General features: G+C 35.8%; 1 protein-coding gene and 1 pseudogene across 1 annotated transcript in view; both read right to left on the bottom strand.

The window, feature by feature from the left end:
- Positions 1 to 21,938, bottom strand: part of Znf280d (zinc finger protein 280D) — a 95,264-nt gene that overhangs the window by 71,407 nt on the left and 1,919 nt on the right. The window contains 2 exon segments of the mRNA XM_047539055.1: positions 519 to 580; positions 732 to 775. Coding sequence (XP_047395011.1) covers positions 519 to 546 — 28 coding nt within the window. The 5' untranslated portion in view covers positions 547 to 580; positions 732 to 775.
- On the bottom strand, positions 13,417 to 14,008 carry LOC124976189 (translationally-controlled tumor protein-like; annotated as a pseudogene).

Raw genomic sequence — 21,938 nt, 5'->3', positions numbered from 1 at the left:
CAGGAAAAAGACCGTGTGAAAACCTAATGAGAACATGGCCATCTACAAGCCCACAAGAGAGGCCTAGTCCTACCCTGTGGCCCTCAAAGGAAACCAACCCTACCAACAAGTTAATTTTAGCCTTCTAGCATCAAGAATTGTGAGAAAACAAATTTCCAACCTGTAAACCACCTACTCTGTGGTACTTTGTTATGGCAGCCCTAGAAAACTGATAAGAGTATATAAAGATCTTCCTTGTTCTTCCTCACAGGATTGCCATTTTTAAAATATCCGTAATACACTGCTGAGAGAAATATTTTTTGTGCACACAAGAAACACATAATTAGTACACCAAATTGATAGTTATCTCTGCTAACAAGAAGAAAAAAGTTCACTTACTTCTACTTTACTTTTTTATATGAGTATTTGCTACTTCAACAATTTTAAGTTTTTAAGAAAATGTCCACTACCTCTCATCCTTTCTCTTGAAGCAGTTAAACAAAAGCCATACTAATATCTGTTATGGCTGCGACACTTACCTTTTGGTTGAAAAGGGTTGTCGCCCATCAAGTTGCAGAGTTGATTTTCTGTAAATTGTCACCTAAGTGCTGACACATGAGATCAGTCAATTTTATTAAACATTTTAAGGAAGACTAAATATTAAAACATGGAACTTGTTTAAGAAATTATTGGGGGATTAATGAAATTTAGATTAAGAAATTATTGGGGGAAATTTTAATCTTTAAACTCACCATGTGACTCCAAACACGGTAACAAGTTATATCTGTTTTCCTTCCTGGAAAATAAAGATATCATTAAGGTGGAGTAAATAAACTATAATGGACTCTTTTCCTATAAAAAGCTCAATTTTAAGTTGGATGTGTCTGATATATACTTATAACTCAACTTATATAACCAATTCTTTCCTAAATAAACCCAAATTAAATAAATAAAATGGTGGTTGTAGTAAGCACTTAATAATTGAACAAATACAATGAATTACTAAATAAAAATAATTTTTAAGAAATATTCTCTTGGCATTTTTTTTCTCTCTCTCCCTTGCTCTTGCTCTCTCTCACTCTCTCTCATTTTCTCTCTTTCTCACACTGTGGGCAGACACTGCCTGTCTGCTTAATAAAATCTCTTGCATGGGAAATAAAAAAAAAAATTCTCTTGGGGCTGGGGTTGTGGCTTAGTGGTAGAGAGCTTGCCTTGCATGTATGAGGCACTGGGTTCGACTCTCAGCACCACATATAAAGAAATAAATAAAAAATAAAGGTCCATCAACCAACAACTAAAAAAGCATATTTAAAAAAGTTTAAAAAATATACTCATAAAAATGAGTAATCACCTCATGATGCATTATTTTAGTAAATATGACTTCTCACATGCTAAATGACATTCATCCTTATTACCTATTTTTCACATTTCAGAAATGTAATTATTTCTGTTAGAAAACCCAAGTTAAAAGAAATTCTAGTTTATTATTTTATTTTTTATCAACTGAAAAGGAACAAGAAGTTGGTTGGATACATTTCATCACAGACTGATTCATTCAAAATATGACCTTCTATAAGTAAGGTATTGTGCTAAGCTCTAAGGGGAAACAGATAAATAAATCACACCCAAGGTCTTTGGAAGTTTATGATCAAATATGTCTGTTATTCATTGGACTTAAAAAATGCTGTTACAAAAAAACATTATCATAAAAGTCACAATTAAACTGCTTTATTTGAACCAATAATTTGTTATCTGTGGGGGCTGGGAATATAGTTCAGTGGCAGTGTTTGCCAAGGAAGTATAAGGCCCTGGGTTAAAAATCCCAACACACAAAAAAGAATTTGTTACCTGTATTCTCATATATATGGAACAACATAAATTTTACATAATAAGGTTTTTTAAAAACCATTTTAGTTATAAAGCAAAAAAGTAAAAATTTAAGACACTAGAAACCTAAAATATTGAAATAGATAGCTAATTCAATCTTCATATTCCTCTTTACCCTTAGGATAAGAAAAATAAGTTTTCCCATTTTTTTCATTTCTAAATTATTTGGACTAAATTAGTCTAAAATAAAAAAAATTATTAAAAAGTACTTCAGAAGTTGTTACTATAAATTACTATAAATATTTGAATTACTACTACAGGAGGCACTTCATGAATTTTGTCTTTAACTAAATTCCCCTAGTTCTGATGTCTGGTTATTTAAACCTCTTTAACTCAATTATTTAAATGGTGGTGAGACAGAACAGGAGAGGCCTGATCTTATACAAAAGATGTTGTTTGTTTGTTTTTGTTTTCTGAACTTTTCTGTGTCTTTGTTAAATACAGGTTGTCTCTGCAGCTGGTCAGAACCTCCCAGGGTTGGCAGGAACAGGGAGCAGAGAGGCAACAGCACCCAGCCTGGGTAGAAGTGATGTGGAGATAAAAACCAGTGCTGAGCTGCCAATAGGATGGTTTAGGAGGCAACAGCAGATACCACTGTTTCCCTGCCACTATACAACAACTATCACCACCACCACTACTGTCAGGACCTGGTGGGCAATGGCCCTTGAGGCCTGCCAAGGGATTTTTCTGTGGCTTTCTAGGGTTGTGTGAGTGAGTACCTCCACCATCTCAGCAAAAGTCAAGTGCAAATGGACCCAACAAGCCTGTATAGCATGCCATGTCACACACAAACCCCAGTGCAGAGCACAAAATACCAGCATGATGGTGCAGAAATTCTGTGTCAACCGTTCACTCTGCAGGAGCCTGCTCCTTGCCTAAAAAACCTTCACTCCTCACAATTCTCAGAGAATCAGTCTGGGAATTCTGTCCTGTGTGCTGACTCCCTTGTGTTCAAATATAAGCCCCAATAAAGCCTTGTGCAGATTGTATTGTTTTGCCTTTTCATGAGTCTATCTTGAACTGAGCAAAAGAGCCCAAGGACACCAAATGAGCTATACTTTTTCTTTCATTGATTTCTATCCATATTGAGTAAAAGAACCCTCAGCTGATCAGTAAGTTGTAGCTTGTCTCTAAACTACAATCAGTGTTATGCTTGTGTCAAGTAGGTAAGTACATAATCCTGGTTCAGTATTAAGGACCTATCAGTACCAAGATAAAAGTAAAAATTTTAAGAATCACAATTACACAGCCTATGAGACTCATCTATATTTCTATTAAGTGATCATATGATTATCTGTGGCAAATGCTTTAGAATTTTGGTGGTAAGGCACACAGTTCTATGAATGATACCGAATGTTAGAGAAGTAGAATATCCGGTAAAGACAAGCAGTGGGGATTTCACAGCTCTAAAAGGTCTCTTGCTTCTGCAGCTCACAGTTGGCTTTAAAACACAATAAAAGAACTCTGCTTCAGCTACTGAGTCAGGTAATAGATTCCATGCCCAAGTTTAATATATGGGGGAGGGTATTAATTCAAAATAATTGATTTACTAAAGATCCTTCAGAATATAATCCATTCTTTTTTGGAGACTGCCCACATAAATAATTTTAATTCTTATTTTATTAATTTTTCTTTTAGCTTTTACATATATAAAATTAAATTATAACTTCAAGGAAATTTTTTCTACAAAATTTTAAGGAATCAGTGGAAATACTTGTCCATGTTTTTTTTATATGCTATTTCTTATTAACATTTAGAAGCTTCACAACTTCTTAGCATCATTTATAGTATAGTGAAGTTTTGTTTTGTTTTAGTGGAGAGAACCCAGGGGCGTTTAACCACTGAGCCACATCTCCAGCTCATTTTTGTATTTTATTTAGAGACAGAGTCACACTGAGTTGTTTAAGCCCTCACTAAGTTGCTGAGGCTGGCTTTTGAACTCTCAATCCTCCTGCCTCAGCCTCCAGAGCAGCTGGGATTACAGGTGAGCCAATGGAATTACAGGAGTGCACCACGATACCTGGAGTTTCCAATGTCATAGGAAAAGTTCAACTTAGCTGAGACTCTGTCTCAAAAAATAAGAGAGGCATTTTCAAGATGGCAGAAGAGAAGGTCACTTTCCTGGCTGCTACAGGGTATGAAACCAAAAACGCTGATAGGGAGCTTCTCAGCAAGGTGGGTGAAAAAAAGTCGGGGGTGGGGGTGGAGGGTCTGTACTGGAATTAATACTGGATATTCAAAGCAGATCAGGGACTCAGGAGGTTGGGTATAATAAATAAGGAAGAAATCCCCAGTACCACAGCTGCTTGCCACCACTGGAGGCACCGTTCAGAGCAGTCCCTCTGCAAGCAAAGAGGAAGGATGAGGGAAATAAAGGAACCTGAATTTGGGGGAGTCCTGAGGCAAGTCTGGATACAGAGAATTTAGAGATGAAAGACACTGCCAAACCAAACTGAAAGGCATGCAACACAATATCCTTCTGTAAGAAAGAAGATCCACCTTCTTTACCGGTGCATGCAGAGGGCAGAGGAAGGAACCATTTTGCAGCCTCAGCACAAGGGATAGCAGCAAGGGAGCTGATTCCTGGAAAACCCGAGTTTAACCTGAAATAAAGGCCTGGCAAACCCACGCTACATGACACAGAGTGTGCCTAAGTGACCACAAGAAAATCAAATGTGGAGAGAGGTTCACACAGGGGAATACTGGTTAAGGAAACCAACCCCGATCTCTCACTCCCCCTCCAAATCAGCTGCTCGCAGGACAAGATGGGAGAGACACACCTGGAAAGGGTGGGGCAGAAAAGACTGAATCTGGAAACTGAACTTTAGGTAATGGGATCCACAGGTGACAAGATGGACTAAGAATTCGGTTCTCCACTGCACAAGCGGAACCCAGAGAAAATACTTGGGTGCAGTCTTCCAGCATGGACCGGCAACTTGCTGAGTCCTAGAGGTGCACTGATTACAATCTCCATACCAATTGGCATTCAGCAAAGAACAGGGAGCCTACCTAAGCCTAAACCCCTCTGCCAGAAGATCTACCTGTGGGATTCTCTCTCTCATTCCAGTAACCACACCCTGAGGGTGAAGCAAGCATCATACTCCAGATGCCCCCACCTAACACTGCTGAGAAGGGAAGTTGAGAATCTTCTGATTTCAATGGAAACAATTCTTTAACTTTTCGTGAGATTTTTTTTTTCTTTTTCTCTGTTTAATGTGACCTTAATGTTCATGGACATTTATGAATATCATAATTCATTTTTGTCTCAGTTCTAAGATTTTGAAGACAGTTATTTTTCATGGATCAATAGTTTGAGGGCTAAGATGTTTGATTAGTGTAGTTCGGTTTGTTTTATATTCTTTAATTTTTATTTTTAATTTTATAAATTTTTACTTTATATATTTTTCTCTCATCTGTTTCCCCTGATTCTCTTTCTTTTCTTCTGGTAACAGCCAATCTCTATTATTCCTTCAATTTTCAATTTTTAACCTCCATCTTCTCTATTCCTCCCTCATAATCATCATATCCTACATCACTTCTATTCTCTCCCTTTCCACCATTTGAAACTGTAACCCTCTTGCAAACTCATTGTTTTTACTGTAGGCAATAACTGATCATATCATTTCTGCTTATTGTGACAATTAACACTGTAGATGTCATAGTAGGAACTATTTGGTTTAATGCTATATATTGTTTGCATAGCTCTTATTATTTCTCTCCCCCTAAACAGTGAAGTGCTGGAAACCTGCAGGGACACTCTAAGTCCACAGGGTAGAAACTCTCCTGCCTCATCCATACTATTAGATGGCAGACACACAAACAACATGAAAAAAAACAAGTGACTAATTACCCCAAACAATCTACTTCAGTAACAGAATTCAAAGACACAGGAGTTGAAAAAATGTCAGAGGAGTTTAGAATGTATAATATAAACTGATCTGGGAGGTAAAAGACAATGTAATGAATGGAATCAGAGAGAAAGCAGAGGAAGTAAGATCACTTCAAAAAAGAGATAGCAATTCTGAAAAAAAAATCAAGCAGAAATCCTCAAAATGAAAGAATCAATAAACAAATTAAAATTCAATGGAAAGCATCACCAATAGACTAGACCACTGGAAGACAGAGTTTCAGGCAGTCAAGACAAAATATATTATCTTGAAAAAAGTTGATTATGAGAGAAAACATGTTGAGAGACCATGAACAGAACTTCCAAGAAATATGGGATAACAGGAAAAGACCAAATTTAAAATTTATCAGGATAGATGAAGGCTGGAAATACAAACCAAAGGACTATACAATCTTTTCAATGAAATATCAGAAAATTTCCCCAAACCAAAAGAAAGAAATGGAGAATCAAATACAGGAGGTTCATAGGAACCCAAATATAAAAAATTAAAACAGGCTCACCCCAAGGCATATTATTATGAAAATGCCTAACATACAAAATAAGGATAGAATTAAATACTGCCAGAGAAAACAACAGGTCACATTCAGAGGGAAAACCATTTCAGTCTCAGCTGATTTTCAACCCAGACCCTCAAAGCTGGGAGGTCTTGGAATAAACTATACCAAGCTCTGAAAGAAAAATGAATGCCATCCAAGAATACTATACATAGTAAACTTAAGCTTCAGAACTGATGAAATAAAAAAGTTAAAAGAATTCACAACTAGAAAGTCTGCACTACAAGACACTCAATAACGTATTTCATGAAGAAATGAAAAATAAAAGTGAAAAGCGGCATAGGGAGAAACTATACTAGGAGAATAGTCAAAGGAGAAACTTATTGAAATGAAAAACCAGAAACAACTCAAAATGACAGAATAAAAATAATTTCTCAATAATAAAATGCAATGTAAATGGTTTAAACTCATCAATCAAAAGACAAAGACTGAATTAAAAAACAAGACCCAACAATATGCTATCTCCAAGAGACTCACCTCATAGGCAAAGACATCCACAGACTGAAGATAAAAGGATGAGAAAAAAAAAAATCATTCACATGGATCTTGTAAACCAGCAGGGATTTCTATCTCTTATCAGATAAAGTGGACTCAAGCCAAAGTTATTCAGAAGGGACAAGAAGGGCATTTCACAACTGCTTAAGGGAATTATACATCAACAAGACATAACAATTTGTGAATATTTATGCCCCAAATAATGCCAAATAATGGCGCATCTACATACATCAAACAAATCCTTCTCAATTTCAAGATTCAAATACACCACAACCCAATAATACTGGGGGACTTTAATGTACCTCTCTCACAACTAGATAGATCCTCCAAACAAAAACTGAATAAAGAAGCTATAGTACTAAAAAATACAATTAATAACTTAGACTTAACAGAAATATATAGAATATTTCATCCATCAACAAGCAAAATACACTTTTTTTTCTCAGCAGCACATGGATCTTCTCTAAATAGACCATATCTTAGACCACAAAGCAACTCTTAACAAATACAATAAATAGAATACCTTGCATTCTATCAGATCATAATGGAATGAAATTATAAATCAAGGATAAAATAAAAAATAGAAACTACTCTAACACCTGGAAAAAGAGATACACTACTGAAGGACCAATGGATAATAGAAGAAATCAGGAATAAAATAAAAAAGTACTTAGGGTAAATGAGAATAGTGATACAACATATCAGTATCTCTGGGACACTAGGCAGTTCTAAGAGGAAAGTACATTGCATGAGCTCATTCATGAAAAGGATAGAAAGTCACCAAATTAATAACCTACATTACATCTAAAGCCTAGGAAAAAAAAGAACAAATCAGCATCAAAAGCAGTATAATCAATGAAATTGAAACAAAAAATATCCAAAAAGTTGACAAAAGAAAAAGTTGGTTCTTTGAAAAATAAATAAATTGATAACCCTCAGCCAAGCTAATGAAGAGAAAGAGAAAATTCAAATTATAAAAATTTGTGATGAAAAAGGAAATATCACAATAACACTACTGAAATACAGACAATAATCAGAAAATATTTTGAAATTTATACTCTAACAAAATAGAAAATCATGAAGACATCAACAGATTTCTAGAGACATATACCTACCCAAATTGAATCAGGAGGACATAGAAAACTTAAACAGATCAATTGCAAGCAATGAAACTGAAGATGCCATCAGAAACCTACCAACAAAGACCAGAACCACATAGATTCTCAGTTGAGTTCTACCAGACCTTCAAAAAAGAACTAACACCAATCTCCCTCAAATTACTCCATGAACAGGAATCTAGACAATAGATACAAATGATAATTGTTGTTTAAAATAAAATAATAAAATCACAATGATCACACAAAAAAATATTATTCCATGAAACAGAAAAGGAGGAAACCCTTCCAAACTCATTCTGTGAAGCTAGTCTCACCCTGATACCAAAACCAGACAAAGACAGATAAAGGAAAAAAAAACTTCAGACCAATATACCTGATGAACAAGGATGCAAAAATTCCTAATAAATCACTGGCAAACTACATTCAAAAACATATTAAAAAAGACAGTGCACCACAGTCAAGAGGGTTCATCCCAGGGATGCAAGGTTGGTTCAACATATGGAAATCAATGAACATAACCCATCACATCAACAGACTCACAAGACAAGAATCACATGATTATCTCGATAGATGCAGAAAAATATTTGACAAAATACAGCATTGATTCATGCTCAAAATACTAGAAAAACTAGGGACAGATGGAATATACTTCAACATTGTAAAAGCTATATTTGCTAATCCCAAGGTCAACATCATTTTAAATGGAGAAAGATGAAAGCATTCCCTCCAAAAACTGGAACAAGACAGGGATGCTCTCTTTCACCATTTCACCACTTCTGTTCAACATAGTCCTGGAAACTCTAGCTAGAGCAATTAGACAGAGGAAAGAAATTCAAGGGATATGAATGGGAAAAGAAGAACTCAGACTATCCCTATTGCCAAAGACCCAAAAAACTCCACCAGAAAAATTCTAGAACTCACAAATGAATTCAGCAAAGTAGCAAGAGTATAAAACTAACACCAACAAATCAATTGCATTCCTATATATCAGTAATGAACCAACTGAAAAAGAAATTAGGAAAACTATCCCACTCACAATAGCCTCAAAAAATATTTGGAAATCAACCTAACAAAACAGGTGAAAGCCCCTACAATGAAAACTATAGAACTAAAAAAGAGAGAAAGAAATAGAAGACCTTAGAAGATGGAAAGCTCTCCCACATTCTTGGATAGGAAGAATTAATATTGTCAAAATGGCCATAAAACCAAAGCACTATACAACTTTAATACAATTCCTATTAAAATCGCAATGACATTCTTCATAGAAACAGAAAAAGCAATCATGAAATTCATTTGGAAAAATAAGAGACCCAGGGTAGACCATAGCAATCCTTAGCAAGAAAAGTGAAGCAGGAGGCATCACGATACCAGAACTTAAATTACACTACAGAGCTACAGTAACAAAAATGGCATGGTATTGGCACCAACAGATATATAGACCAATGGTATGGAATAGAAGAAACAGACAACCCTCATAAATAAACTTATCTCATACTAGACAAAGGCACCATAAACATATGTTGGAGAAAAGACAGCCTCTTCAACAAATGATGCTGGGAAAACTGGATATCCATATGTAGCAAAATGAAATTAAATCCCTAACTCTCACTCTGCACAAAATTCAACTCAAAGTGGATCGAGCACCTCAGCACTAGACCAGAGACCCTGCGCCTAATACAAGAAAAGTAGGCCCAAATCTCCACCATGCTGGCTTAGGAGCTGACTTCCTTAACAAAATTCCTAAAGCACAAGAAGTAAAATCAAAATCAATAAATGGGATGCCATCAAACAATAAAACTTGACAGCAAAGGATACAATCAAGAATGTGAAAAGAGAGCCCACAGATGAGAGAAAATCTTTGCCACATGTATATAAGATAGAGCATTAATCTCTAGGAAATATAAAGAACTCAAAATACTTGACACCAAAAAAAAAACAAATAACCCAATCAATAAATAGGCTAATGAGCTGAACAGACACTTCAAAAAGAAGAAATACAATCAACCAACAAATATATGAAAAATGTTCAACATCTCTAACAAAGAAATGCAAATCAAAACTACACTGAGATTCCATCTCATTCCAATCAGAATGGCAATTATCAAAAACTCAAGTAACAATAAATGCTGGCAAGGATGTGCGGGAAACGGTTCACTTATACACTGCTTGTGAGACTCCAAATTGGTGTGACCACTCTGGAAAGCAATATGGAGAGTCCTCAGAAAACTGAACCACCCATTTGACCCAGGTATCCCACCCCTCAGTTTATATTCAAAGGTCTTAAAATCAGCATACTACAGTGACACCACCACATCAATGTTTACAGAAGCTCAATTCACAATGGTCAAGCTACAGAACCAACCTAGGTGCCCTTCAACAGATGAATAGATAAAGAAAATGTGGTATATATACACAAAGGATTATCAGTCAGTCTTAAGGAAGAATGAAATGATGGCATTTGTTGTAAATGGATAGAGGTGATAACTAATCATGCTAAGTGACATAAACCAATCCAAAAAAACTAAAGGCCAAATGTTCTGATATGCAGATGCTAACACAATAAAGGGGTTGGGGGATAGAAATTCATTGGATTAGACAAAGGGGAATGAAGGGAAGGGAGGGGATGAGAATAGGAAAGAGAGTAGAATGAATTGGATATATGTTCATATATGAATACGTGACCAGTGTAACTCCACATCATGTACAACCCTAAGAATGGAGGTTTCACTCCAAGTATGTATAATAAGTCAAACACAATCTATTGCCATGTATATCTAAAAAGAATGAATAAAAAAAAAAAAAAGAAAAGAAAAACAACTGGGGATGTGACTCAGTGGTAAAGTGCCTCTAGGTTCAATCCCAGTCCCAAAAATATACAAAAGAAAATATACATCAAGAAAAGAATAAACTCTTACATGGGAAAACAGGAATATAAATTGTTTTTATTTTTTAAATAAATCAAAAATATTAAACATTTAAAATGGTTATGTATTTGAAATCTTAATGGCAAATAGAGAAGAGGAAAGGTTGGGATCAGTCCTTAAATAATATACTACACCTGCAATTACATACATACATAATACTTGATAATGATAATAAACAACCATGTTACTGGTTTACATATTCATTATACCATACTTTTTTATCCGTATTTCAAAGTATACTCCTTCTACTTATTTAAAAAAAAAAAAAAACAAAAAAAACAAAACTTTACCACAAAACTGTATACCATGTTGTGCCTCATGCACACAACTTGTATTCTGAGTCTCTGGATTGCATCAAGAGGCCCACATCAAGTAAGTGATCCCCAATGACAAAACTGCCTAATGACGCATTTCTCAGAACACGTGCCCCCATATTTAAGAGACTCAAACTGTATTTTGAAGTCTGTTGTGAAAAAGAAGGGCAGTACTTGTATTTATGGTTCCAAGTGATAATCATCTTTTACTTGTTTTGAATAAACTACAGCATTTCATTCCTAACATGGAGTTTCAACACAACTAACTCATTCATTACTATGCTATCATTATATAGTTATAAAACAATTATAATTATCATATAACAATGAAAATTTCACATGGGAAAACACAAATCCCAAGCCTGAGCAATTTTTTAAAATATGTACTAATGTACTTTAAAATGACAATAATATGGAGCTGAAGAAATGGCTCCTTTTGGAGAGTGCTCACCTAGCATGCGCAAGGACCGCGGTTCAAATCCCTGGGCACTCAAACGAAGGAAAAAAAATAAAATACAAAACTCTAAAATGACAATAATAGTGCCAGGTGTAGTGGTGCTCCCCAGATATTCCAGTGAAGGACAGCAAGTTCAAATCCAGTCTCAGCAACTTAGCAAGACCATATCTACAAATTTTAAAAAAATTTTTTAAAAGGGCTGGGGATGTGGCTCATTGGTTGACCTCCACTGGATTCAATCCCTAGTACCAAAAAAAAAAAAAAAAAAAAAAAAGACAATAATAGAAGCATTATATGTTAATATGTTTTTATGGAAAATAACTTTCAAAGCAAAGTATTCAGAGAAAAGTGATATTGCTTTTATATTGTTGCAAATCTCATCAATACAGAATTTTAAAGACAGCTAGATTCTCTTATCAGCTTCTGCATTCAATCTGTTGCACCACATTGTTCTGCTAAAGTGCAGAAAATTCAGCCTCACGAGATAGATCTAGTAAAGAGAAGAACTTTCAAAATGTCTCAAGCCCCAGAATACTTGGAGAAAGCCTTTGTTTAAATCAGATCATTAAACTACTATATTGATGGTCAAAAATTCAAAGAGGTAAAGCAACAATTTTAAACTGTTGAAAGAATAATAAGCAAACTCAAGTGATTCTCGATTAAACATAGAATACAGTGATAAATACAACACAAAGACTTTATTAAGCATTAATCATGTGTTTAAAAACACAAAGGAGCAAACACATCATCCCCCAAATCATTTTGTGTTCATCCGGGCATATTAAACCAGAAACACAGAACATTTGTAATAAAAGTGACTGAAATGAAAAATATTTTGGTTAAATCCAGTTAACCAAAAAGCCTAAATACAATACATAAATCTTCCAGGTTTCCATTTAAACCTTTTTTTATACAGGATTTCTGATAGTAAAGCTCAGAAGGAAAAACTGGTAACAAGAATATTTTAGAATAGATACCTCAATGTTCAACTTTCTGTTTACTGCCTACATTCATTAGAGATGTAGTACGATACGTTAAAAAAAAAAATCATTGCAGGATAAGGAGAGGCAGGTAGGTTTAATGTGTATTAGAGAGGGGTAGGGTTCAAACTGTCCAAGTTAACTATTAACCTTTGGTAGGCCATCAGAGTTCAAAGAAAGCCATCTTAGTTGTTTTTTGTTTTTTTTTTTTAATTTCTTTCTTGAATAGTTCTATTTGTTTTTGTTTTTATTTATTTTTTTCCAATTGAGTTAGTCTCTTTTTTAATTCCTTTGGTAATCTCTTCCATGGTTAACTACTTCCATTGTATGCGATGAAATGTATATGGCCCACACTTCAAATGCTGGCACAGCAATGAGCATGGTCTTTCCCTTTATTACAAGTGAGAATTAAAACTTTTTTTATACCTTATTTTATTTATTGTTTACTTATGTGGTCCTAGGGATTGAACCCAGTGCCTCACATGTGTTAGGCAGGCATTCTACCACTGAGCTACAACTCCAGCCCCACAGAAGTAAAACTTTGATTCTTGATTTTATATTCCAATTACAGAAGTAGTTTTCATTGCAGGAGTTATCTGAAGACAGTCAGTTTTCTAATGCGGTCTATGACCTGGCTGTAGCTTCTCCAGGAACACTACAGGTTGGATTTAGTTTAAACCTGTTTTAAACTAAGACTTCTCTCGAGTTAAGTTTAAATATACTTTATTTTTAGACAACCTACATGACATGTTTTCTTAAAAAATCTGCCTCCAGTACAAATAAATCATGGTCAAAATAAGTGTGCTTAAAACAATATCGGTTCCATTTGTCTTAAGTCCTAGTATTGTGTGGATGACAAGCAGAAGTCAGCTATGATGACAGATGTTAGATACAAAGTAACTGCCAAATTTGTTAACATTGTTCCATTTCTAAACCATCCTTAAAGAAATCATATATAATTTCATATATGAAAAATCCTCACAGTCTTCCAGGAGTACAACCATGCCATCTGGATTTATTTTTTCACCAACAAAGAACTGGTAGTTTTTGAAATTAGCAAAGATATACTTGATTTGTTCTGCAGTCGGTTAAAAAAGGTTTTACTCCCTCTGGTCTCTGTTCTTCAAGTTTGCCTTTGATTTTATGTAATCTTTGATGTGCTTCTTGCATGCTTCTTTTGCGAAGCTGGTTTCCTTCAAGTGGTGGTTCATGAAAATGTCAACACCAGTGATTACTGTGCTTTTGGTACCTTCACCCTTTGGTCCTTCAGCAGAGGCATTTCCACCAACAAGTGTGTCATCAATGATACCCTCTGTCCTAGGAACCATCTTGCCCTCTCTCTACCTCCAAGATCTCATCAAGGTTGATGAGGTCCTGGTAGGTAATCATCATGGCCACTGCAGGGAGAGGGTGGCTGCGCTCACTTGGGGGTGGGGGGGCACAGGAGAGGGCAGTTCTATTTGTAAAGACTGACACTGTGTGCCTTAAATTGATTCTTAGAAATCTTCAAACAAGAAAGGAATAGGTACTTATTACTTTTAAATAGAAAATCTCATCCTATTTTATAATTACTAAGTGTCCTTTTATACATCTAAGATGCACTATGGGATCTTACTGATTTTATTTTTTTCTACATCTTGAAGTATTTTTCTAATTCTACTATCATTTACCACTGTTCAACAATTAATCCAAACAATACAAAAAAAAAAAAAGAAGAAGAAGGATGACTCAATGGCCTAGAAAGATGATACAACAGTGAAACCCATGTGACAAATGCATTATCCATCATTTTTTTCAGTTTTCACATTCGTTTGCACAAAAATTGCATCAACTTCCAAAAAGATACAGAAGACTGAAAACATAATCTTCATAATCTGTGTCAGAAGAAAAACTTGTCCTCTACCCACAAATGTCCATTGCCTAGGGTCCTGTAAATTAAACTAAGAAGAAAGGATGACATTTACATGCACTACAGTGCACGCACACACAAAAAGTAGTAAAATCCAAAGAAAAGGTTAGAATTAGAGGCTTATATCCCATTTTAACAAAGAAAGAGATTAGGTTTGAGTAATAATACATCATGGGGAAAGGACTAGGAAATGTAAGGAATAACTAATGAAAGAGCAGGGTTATTTTAGAAGATACGTTATTCATCATGTCTGTGTTGACACTCCATCTGAAAGAAAAAGAGGTGTTTTTCCCTTCCTAATACATAGGGGAAATCATCTGTTATGGGTTGGATGTGAGGTGTCCCCCAAAAGCTCACAAGCGAGACAATGCAAGAAGGTTCAGAGGAGAAATAATAAGGAAGGATGCAAGTCTTAACCCAATCAGTGAATTAATCCTCTGATAAGGATCAACTGAGTGGTAACTGAAGTGATAGGGTGTGGCTAGAGGAGGTGGGAAATGGGGTGTGGCTTTGGGGTATATATTTGTACCTGGCAAGTGGAGACCTCTCTCTCTCTGCTTCCTGATCACCATGTCAGCTGTTCTGAATGCCATACTCTTCAGCCATGATGTTCTGCCTCACCTCAAACCCTGAAGAATAGAGACTTCTATGGACCTCTGACACCATGAGCCCTCAAATAAACTTTTCCTCCCTAAAATTGTTCTGGTCAGATTTTTCAGTTAACAGCAGCAAAAAAGCTAACTAAAACAGAAATTGGTACCAGGAGTGGGGCCATTGCTATGACTAACCTGACCATGTGGTTCATAAGTTTTTGGAGCATTTTGGAATTGGTGGAAGGAATTTTGATATGCTTAGCAGTGTAAGCTGGAAATGCTTTAGATTTTTGTAAGAGGAGCAATGGCTGATTTTGATGGGAAGTCAGAACACCAGAATGCCAAAAGGACCATGGACAGTGAAGACAGGGCTCAAGAGGGTTCAGAAAAGGAGAACTCTATGGGAATTTGGAGTAGAGGCCATTCGTATTATGTTCTGGCTGAGAAGTTATCTGCATTTTGCCCATGTCCTGAGACTTTCTGTGAGGTTGATTTTAAAAGTGATAGACTTCTTAATCTGGCAGATATATCTAGGCAGCATAGCATTCAGGAAGTGGCATGGGTATTGCTGGCAGCTTTTTACCAAGTTTAAAGTGATATTCAGGAACAGAAAGCAGAGCAGAAAGATTTTAAAAACCTGGACTTGAAAGGCTGGAGTAAAACTAGAGCTAATGTAGTTACAGTTGTTAAAGACATTACCACCACTAAAGAAATGCTAAAGACTTTGCCCAGAGACAATAAGAAAGATGGTTTGAAAGCATGTCAGAATTGGCAGGATCTCAGCCATCTCAGGTTCAAGGAAGTAAAAGTGAAAATCCTCTTGAGAAGAGACCAATGGGAAATTCTTTTTGCACAAGGGAGCGTAGGAAGTTTTTTCAACATGCTCAGCCACCCAGCACTCCGTCAGGGGTACCCTGGAGGCTTGGCTACTGCTCAAGATGGCAAGAGACCCTGATATCAACCACATGGTGCTGGTTCTGCAGGAATGCAGGATGTTGGAATTAGGGGGTCATGGAGGCTTCCACCAAGATTTCAAAGGAAGACTTTGGAGGCCAAAGTGAAGCAGGGTCTGAGTTTCTGTAGGCACTTTGAGAAGGCAAGGTGTGGAGATTTGAGGAGGAAGTTGAAGCAAGCAGTGGAGGACCCCCCCTCAAGATTAAGAAATGCCAGTCATGTGGAACATCCTCCTAGGAAAGCTGCAGGAATTGAACAGAGACAAGCCAACAAAGCCACTTGGGCTACTACAAACAAGTCCACAAGGGCAGTTGTATAAGCCCTTTGGAGAGGACATCATGCCATGTGCTCCAGATACCAGAAACAGTTTGCCTGTTTGCCCAGCTGGCTTTTGATCTTGCTTTGGCCCCATCTCAGTATCTTTATATATTGGATATTTGTAAATTGTTTTTAAATAGGAACTCACAATGTGAGATTGCCTTAAGACCCAGAAGACTTTGGACTTGAACTCTGAACAATCTTGGACAGTTGAGAACTCTTGGGAATGAACTAAATGTATTTTGCATTGTCAGATGAGTGTGAGCTTTTGGGGGTAAGGAATAGAATGTTATGGTTCAGATGTGAGGTGTACCCCAAAAGATCACGTGTAAGGCAATGCAAGAAGGTTCAGGGCAGAAACAACTGGGGTGTAACAGTCTTAACCCAATCAGCGAATTAATCCCTGATAGGGATTAACTGAGTGGTAAATGAAGTCGTAGGGTGTGGCTGGAGGAGGTGGGAACTGGGGCATAGCTTTGAGGTATATACGTGGGTTTTGTTTGTTTGTCTGGTTGTTTGCTTTTGGGTACCAGGGATTGAACTGTGGGGCACTCAACCACTGAGTCACATCTTCAGTGATATTTTGTATTTTATTTAGAGACAGGGTCTCACTGAGTTGCTTAGTGCCTCGCTTTTGCTGAGGTTGGCTTTGAACTTGCAATCCTCCTGCCTCAGCCTCCCAAGCTGCTGGGCTTACAGGCATGTACCACGGCGCCCAGCAGGGTATATATTTGTATCTGGCAAGTGGAGACCTCTTCTCTGCTTCCTGATCACCATGTGAGCTGCTTCCCTCTGCCAGAGTCTCCCCATGATGTTCTGCCTCACCTCAAGACCTGCGGAATGGAGCCAGACTTCTATGGACTAAGACCTCTGAACTGTGAGCCTCAATAAACTTTTCCTCCCTAAATTTGTTCTGGTCAGATCTTTTAGTTACAGTTGTAAAAAAGCTGACTAAAACAAACTCAGACAAGAAAATTTATTTGTCTGCTTTTAGGCAAATAAAGGGAGGACAGAAAATTCTTCTGGCATCTGTGGATTCTCAATTTTCTTCAGCTCAAATTATCCTTACACCACTGGACACTGTAGCACACACCTGTAAATCCCACCTAGTGGGGAGGTTAAAGCAGGAGGGTCACAAGTTCAAGGCCATCCTCAGCAACTTAGCAAGACCCTGTCTTGAAATACAAAAAGCTAGGGATGTAGCTCAGTGGAAGAGTACCCCTAGGTTTAACTCCCTAGTACCACAAAAATAATGAAAGTAAAAATGATAATAATCATAATCCTTATGCCAAAGTGAGACATTTTGTGGTAGCACATCCTGATCTCCATCAGTTTTTAGTTCTGAGGACAGTTAAAAATTCAGAATTTTTTATTATTTGCCCATAATAGAAGAGAACTGACAGAGAAAGACTTTCACAATTATTAAAAAAAAAAAAAAAAAAAAATGAATGCAGATAGCAGTACTTCAGGCTCTAATGAGACAGTAAAATTTACTATATAAGGGAAATCTTACAAGACTAAGGTTTCAGAGGAAATATCCTTAATTTTCTCAAACTCGACAATCAATGAGTAAACAATATATTTCTAAAAACAAAATGTAAACATAATACTCTCATTCAGCAGGAACAACTTCATTATGCAATATTCTGTGATAAGAATGTGGACAATTGATGTTTTGCTAAAAGGACAAATGATAGTATTCTGTCATCCCTTACATCTGAGTGCTGAATTTTCACTTGATACAATTCATAAGTGCACAAGTGTTGAATGTAAGTGATTGGAAGGAAACAGAAGATAAAGAAATTTTAAAAATTCATTGGATTGATTATTCTAATCAGTTGTCTATAAATCTGAAAAAAAAAATCTGATGACTGTAGAGCACAAAAGATAACAAAACTATGAATCATCGAAAGTTTCAAAAATTCTTTAAGTATTGAATTTTGTTGATGCACATGCAAAAAGAAGACTCAAAGGAGTGACAAGCTAGAACCTATTGTAGAAGCATTTGAAACCTCAAATTAGTATTAACAAGAACCATTCCAGGGTTATGTATGACATATGATGAGCAGTCAGTTGCATTTAGACAATATTGCCCACTTTCAAAATCTGGAAGATAGGTAATAAAATCTGAGCAATATGTGACAGTGAAACATCATAAGCTTGAAAGATACAGATCTACACAGAAATTCAGAAAGGGATAGAAGCAGAACCAAATAAAGTATTATAAGAATCGAAAGAATAATTTCAAAATTCAAGCTGGGTACAATGGGGAACGACTGTAATCCCAACTACTTTCGGAGGCTGAGGCAGGAAGGTCACAAGTTTGGGGCCAACCTGCGCAACTTAGCAAGATCCTGTGTCAAAGTCAAAAGAGGCTAGCAGTGTAACTCAGTGGTAAATCACTTGTCTAGCTTGTACAAGGCCCAGATTTCAATTCCCAACACTGCAAAACAGAAGAAAAAAAATCAAAATTCTGTCAGAAATATAACAACAAATTTTTACAAAAATTTTGCAATAACATTGGAGAAGGACTAATATATTGTAAAGTATAACTGGAGAGAATGGGTTGAGGTACAGATGCTGAGATTAGTTCTCCAATATCAAATACCTCAGAACTTTTCTATTTATCACAGCTTACTACTGCTACAATGGCCCTCAGTTGGCTGAGTATTTCTAGCAAAAAACTTTTCTTAGATGGCTCTTGGGCAAAGTAGGGTTGAACTTCTGTGAATTCTTACAAATGGAAAAGCAAGGGAAATTAATCACATATAATTTAAGTTCCAAACAAGCCCAAGACTCTTAACATCCTAGAAAACTGGAGTTTTCGTAGCTCAATGCATTCTCAAATATCAACGATATTAAAAAAAAAAAAAAAAACCTACAAAAAATTAACCTAAAGTGATCTGTATTATAAAAAAGTCACAGAGTCCAGTGTTGAGGCACAGGCCTATAATCCCAGTTGTTAGAGAGGTTGAGGCAGAAGAATTCCAAGTCAGAGGCTAGCCTCAGCAACTTACGGAGACCCTGTTTCAAAATGAAAAGAAAAAATAGGCAGGGGATATAGCTTAATGGTAGAGTACCCCAGGGTTACAAAAGAAAAAAATTAAGATCAATAGATATACTCAAATAGAGAGTCAGAGCTAGGCCTAAGTAACTCAGAAGGCTGAAGCAGGAGGATTACAAAACAAGGCCAACCTTGGCAATTCAGGAAGACCTTGTCTCAAAATAAAAATAGAAAAGGACTGGGAGGCCAGGTGTGGTGACACATGCCTATAATTCCAGCAGCTCACATGTTATCCCAGTGGCTCAGGACGTTGAATTGAGAGTTCAAAGTCAGCCTCAGACTCAGTAGCTTAGTGAGGCCTTAAGCAACTTAGTGAGACCCTGTCTCTAAATATACAAAAAAAAAAAGGTGGGGGGCTGTGGTTCAGTGATTAAGTACCAATCCCTGGTACCAAAATATAAATAAAGAAACAAACAAATAAATAAATAAATAGGGCTGGGGATATAACTTAGATGTAGTACACCCCTAGGTTCAAGCTTCTGTACCAAAAAATAAACAAATAAATTTTACCAAGAAATTCCTTATGCAATAAGGGAAAAAAAAAAAAAAAAAAAAAATTGCAGGAACCAGAAAGATAATTTTGTCTTACCCTATAACCACAATGTTTTTTCACACAGATGTAAGAAGAAGAAAGGAAAATATTCTTTGTATAGATACAAAACTGAAAGAAAAAAAAAGTGCTACAATTTTAATAAGAATGCTTGCTCAAAGTATTCAAATGTCATGCATATTCATTGTAGGAGTGGTATATAATTAAACACATGAAACAAATTTTTGTTTGTCATTGTTCCCTGCATATATAAAGAGGTTTGCTCTGTTTAAATTCTTGCCAAAAGCTCCAATAAGTTCTTTTACATTATGTCTTAATTCTTATATTTTACATGATGCTTTTAGTTTTCTTTTAATTATATTAAATAACTCAAAATGTTTTAAAAAATCTTCTTCAATATAGATGGTAAATAGTGATAACTTTTTCCTGGTATACTGAGGGTTAATAGGCCTCTAAAGAAAATTGCTTTGCAAAACTGAACTAAAATTCTAAACATTCAATGTTTTGATAAAAGTTACTAGGTAATTTAAATTAGGGTTTATACCATCATTTAAAACAATTTGATAGGAAAAAAGTCAAATATCTTTTAGTCCTTAAAAAATAAAAAAGAAAAAAGAAAGAAAGAAAAGTTATTTGGGATTATACATTTAATTAGTAAATATGTGAAGTATTTCTCACTTTTAAAGTTACTTCTGAAATAACAAAAATGTCAACAAAAATTTCCAATTTCCTGTCACCAAAAATAATTCATTTGTTTACAAAAACTGCTATTTCAATTTGCATAGAAAAAAATTATATAGAAAATGAACTCTTGGTATGGTTCTAAATTTTATCTTCAATAAAAAAAATTTGTAAGCAAATACAAAATTATTTAACTCTTTCCTTTGCCTTCTTCTCCCCTATGAAGAAAGCTAATGTTGAGTAATAAAACAGCAGACTGAAGGGCTGGAATACTAGGCCTAACTGGAAAGAATGGGTTAAAGTGTTAAGAATGCTGAGATTTAGGGTCTTCCAACAAGAAACTACCTCAGAACTTTCCTATTTATCACCTCCACAAGCTTTCAAAGTCAAAGTCTTTGTGACTTTTTACATTCTCTCTCACCTGTTGAGGATTTTTTTTTTTTTTTTTTTGTATAGGGGATTGAACTCAGGGGCACTTAATGACTGAGCCACCTTCCCAACTCCCCCCCCCCTTTTTTTTTGTATTTTGAGACAGGATCTCACTGAGTTGCTTAGCACCTTGAAAAGTTGCTGAGGCTAGCTTTGAACTCGAAATCCTCCTGCCTCAGCCTCCTGAGCTGCTGGGATTACAGGTATGCGCCATGCCTTGCCTGTCTAGGCTTTGATGCTAATAGGTAGCAGTAATTTCACGTTCCCTAAACCAAATGGATTAGTTCTATCCTCCAAAAATTGGTCTTCTCCTTCTTACTTAAATACCCATTCCTGAAGGACTGCTCCCAACTATTTGTCATATTTCTGCAGGTAAATTCATACCAAGTACTAAGGACAAAATAGCAAACCACAGATCTCTTGCTAATTCCAAAAGGAAATGCTTCAATAAAAAGATAAGTCTGTCAACATCTTACATAAAAGATCAAATTTAGGATTATTAATAGCACAAACTTACTTAAAGGGTCTTCACATGTTATATAAGTATACTGCATAACTTGTGAAATATTTTTGTCAAAAATATTAAGCCTGTATCTACTCAAGCCTTTAGACTTAACTTCAAGTTTATAAAACTACAAGGTAGAAGGAAGAATTTAAATATCACGAAGAGGAACTGCCAGTGAAATATGGAACACAGGCTTTTCTACAAGACTATGACCTGGTCTCTTCAAAAAGTCAATGTCATTTTAAAAAATAAAAATAAAAAAAAAATAAAAAGGAGGAAATGACCCTAAATTAAAAGAGACGAAGCAAAATATAATAAAT

The sequence above is a fragment of the Sciurus carolinensis genome, chromosome 2 (genome assembly GCF_902686445.1).
Source record: "Sciurus carolinensis chromosome 2, mSciCar1.2, whole genome shotgun sequence".
In the NCBI taxonomy this organism is placed as follows: Eukaryota; Metazoa; Chordata; class Mammalia; order Rodentia; family Sciuridae; genus Sciurus; species Sciurus carolinensis.
This window is presented reverse-complemented; position numbering and strand designations above follow the sequence as displayed.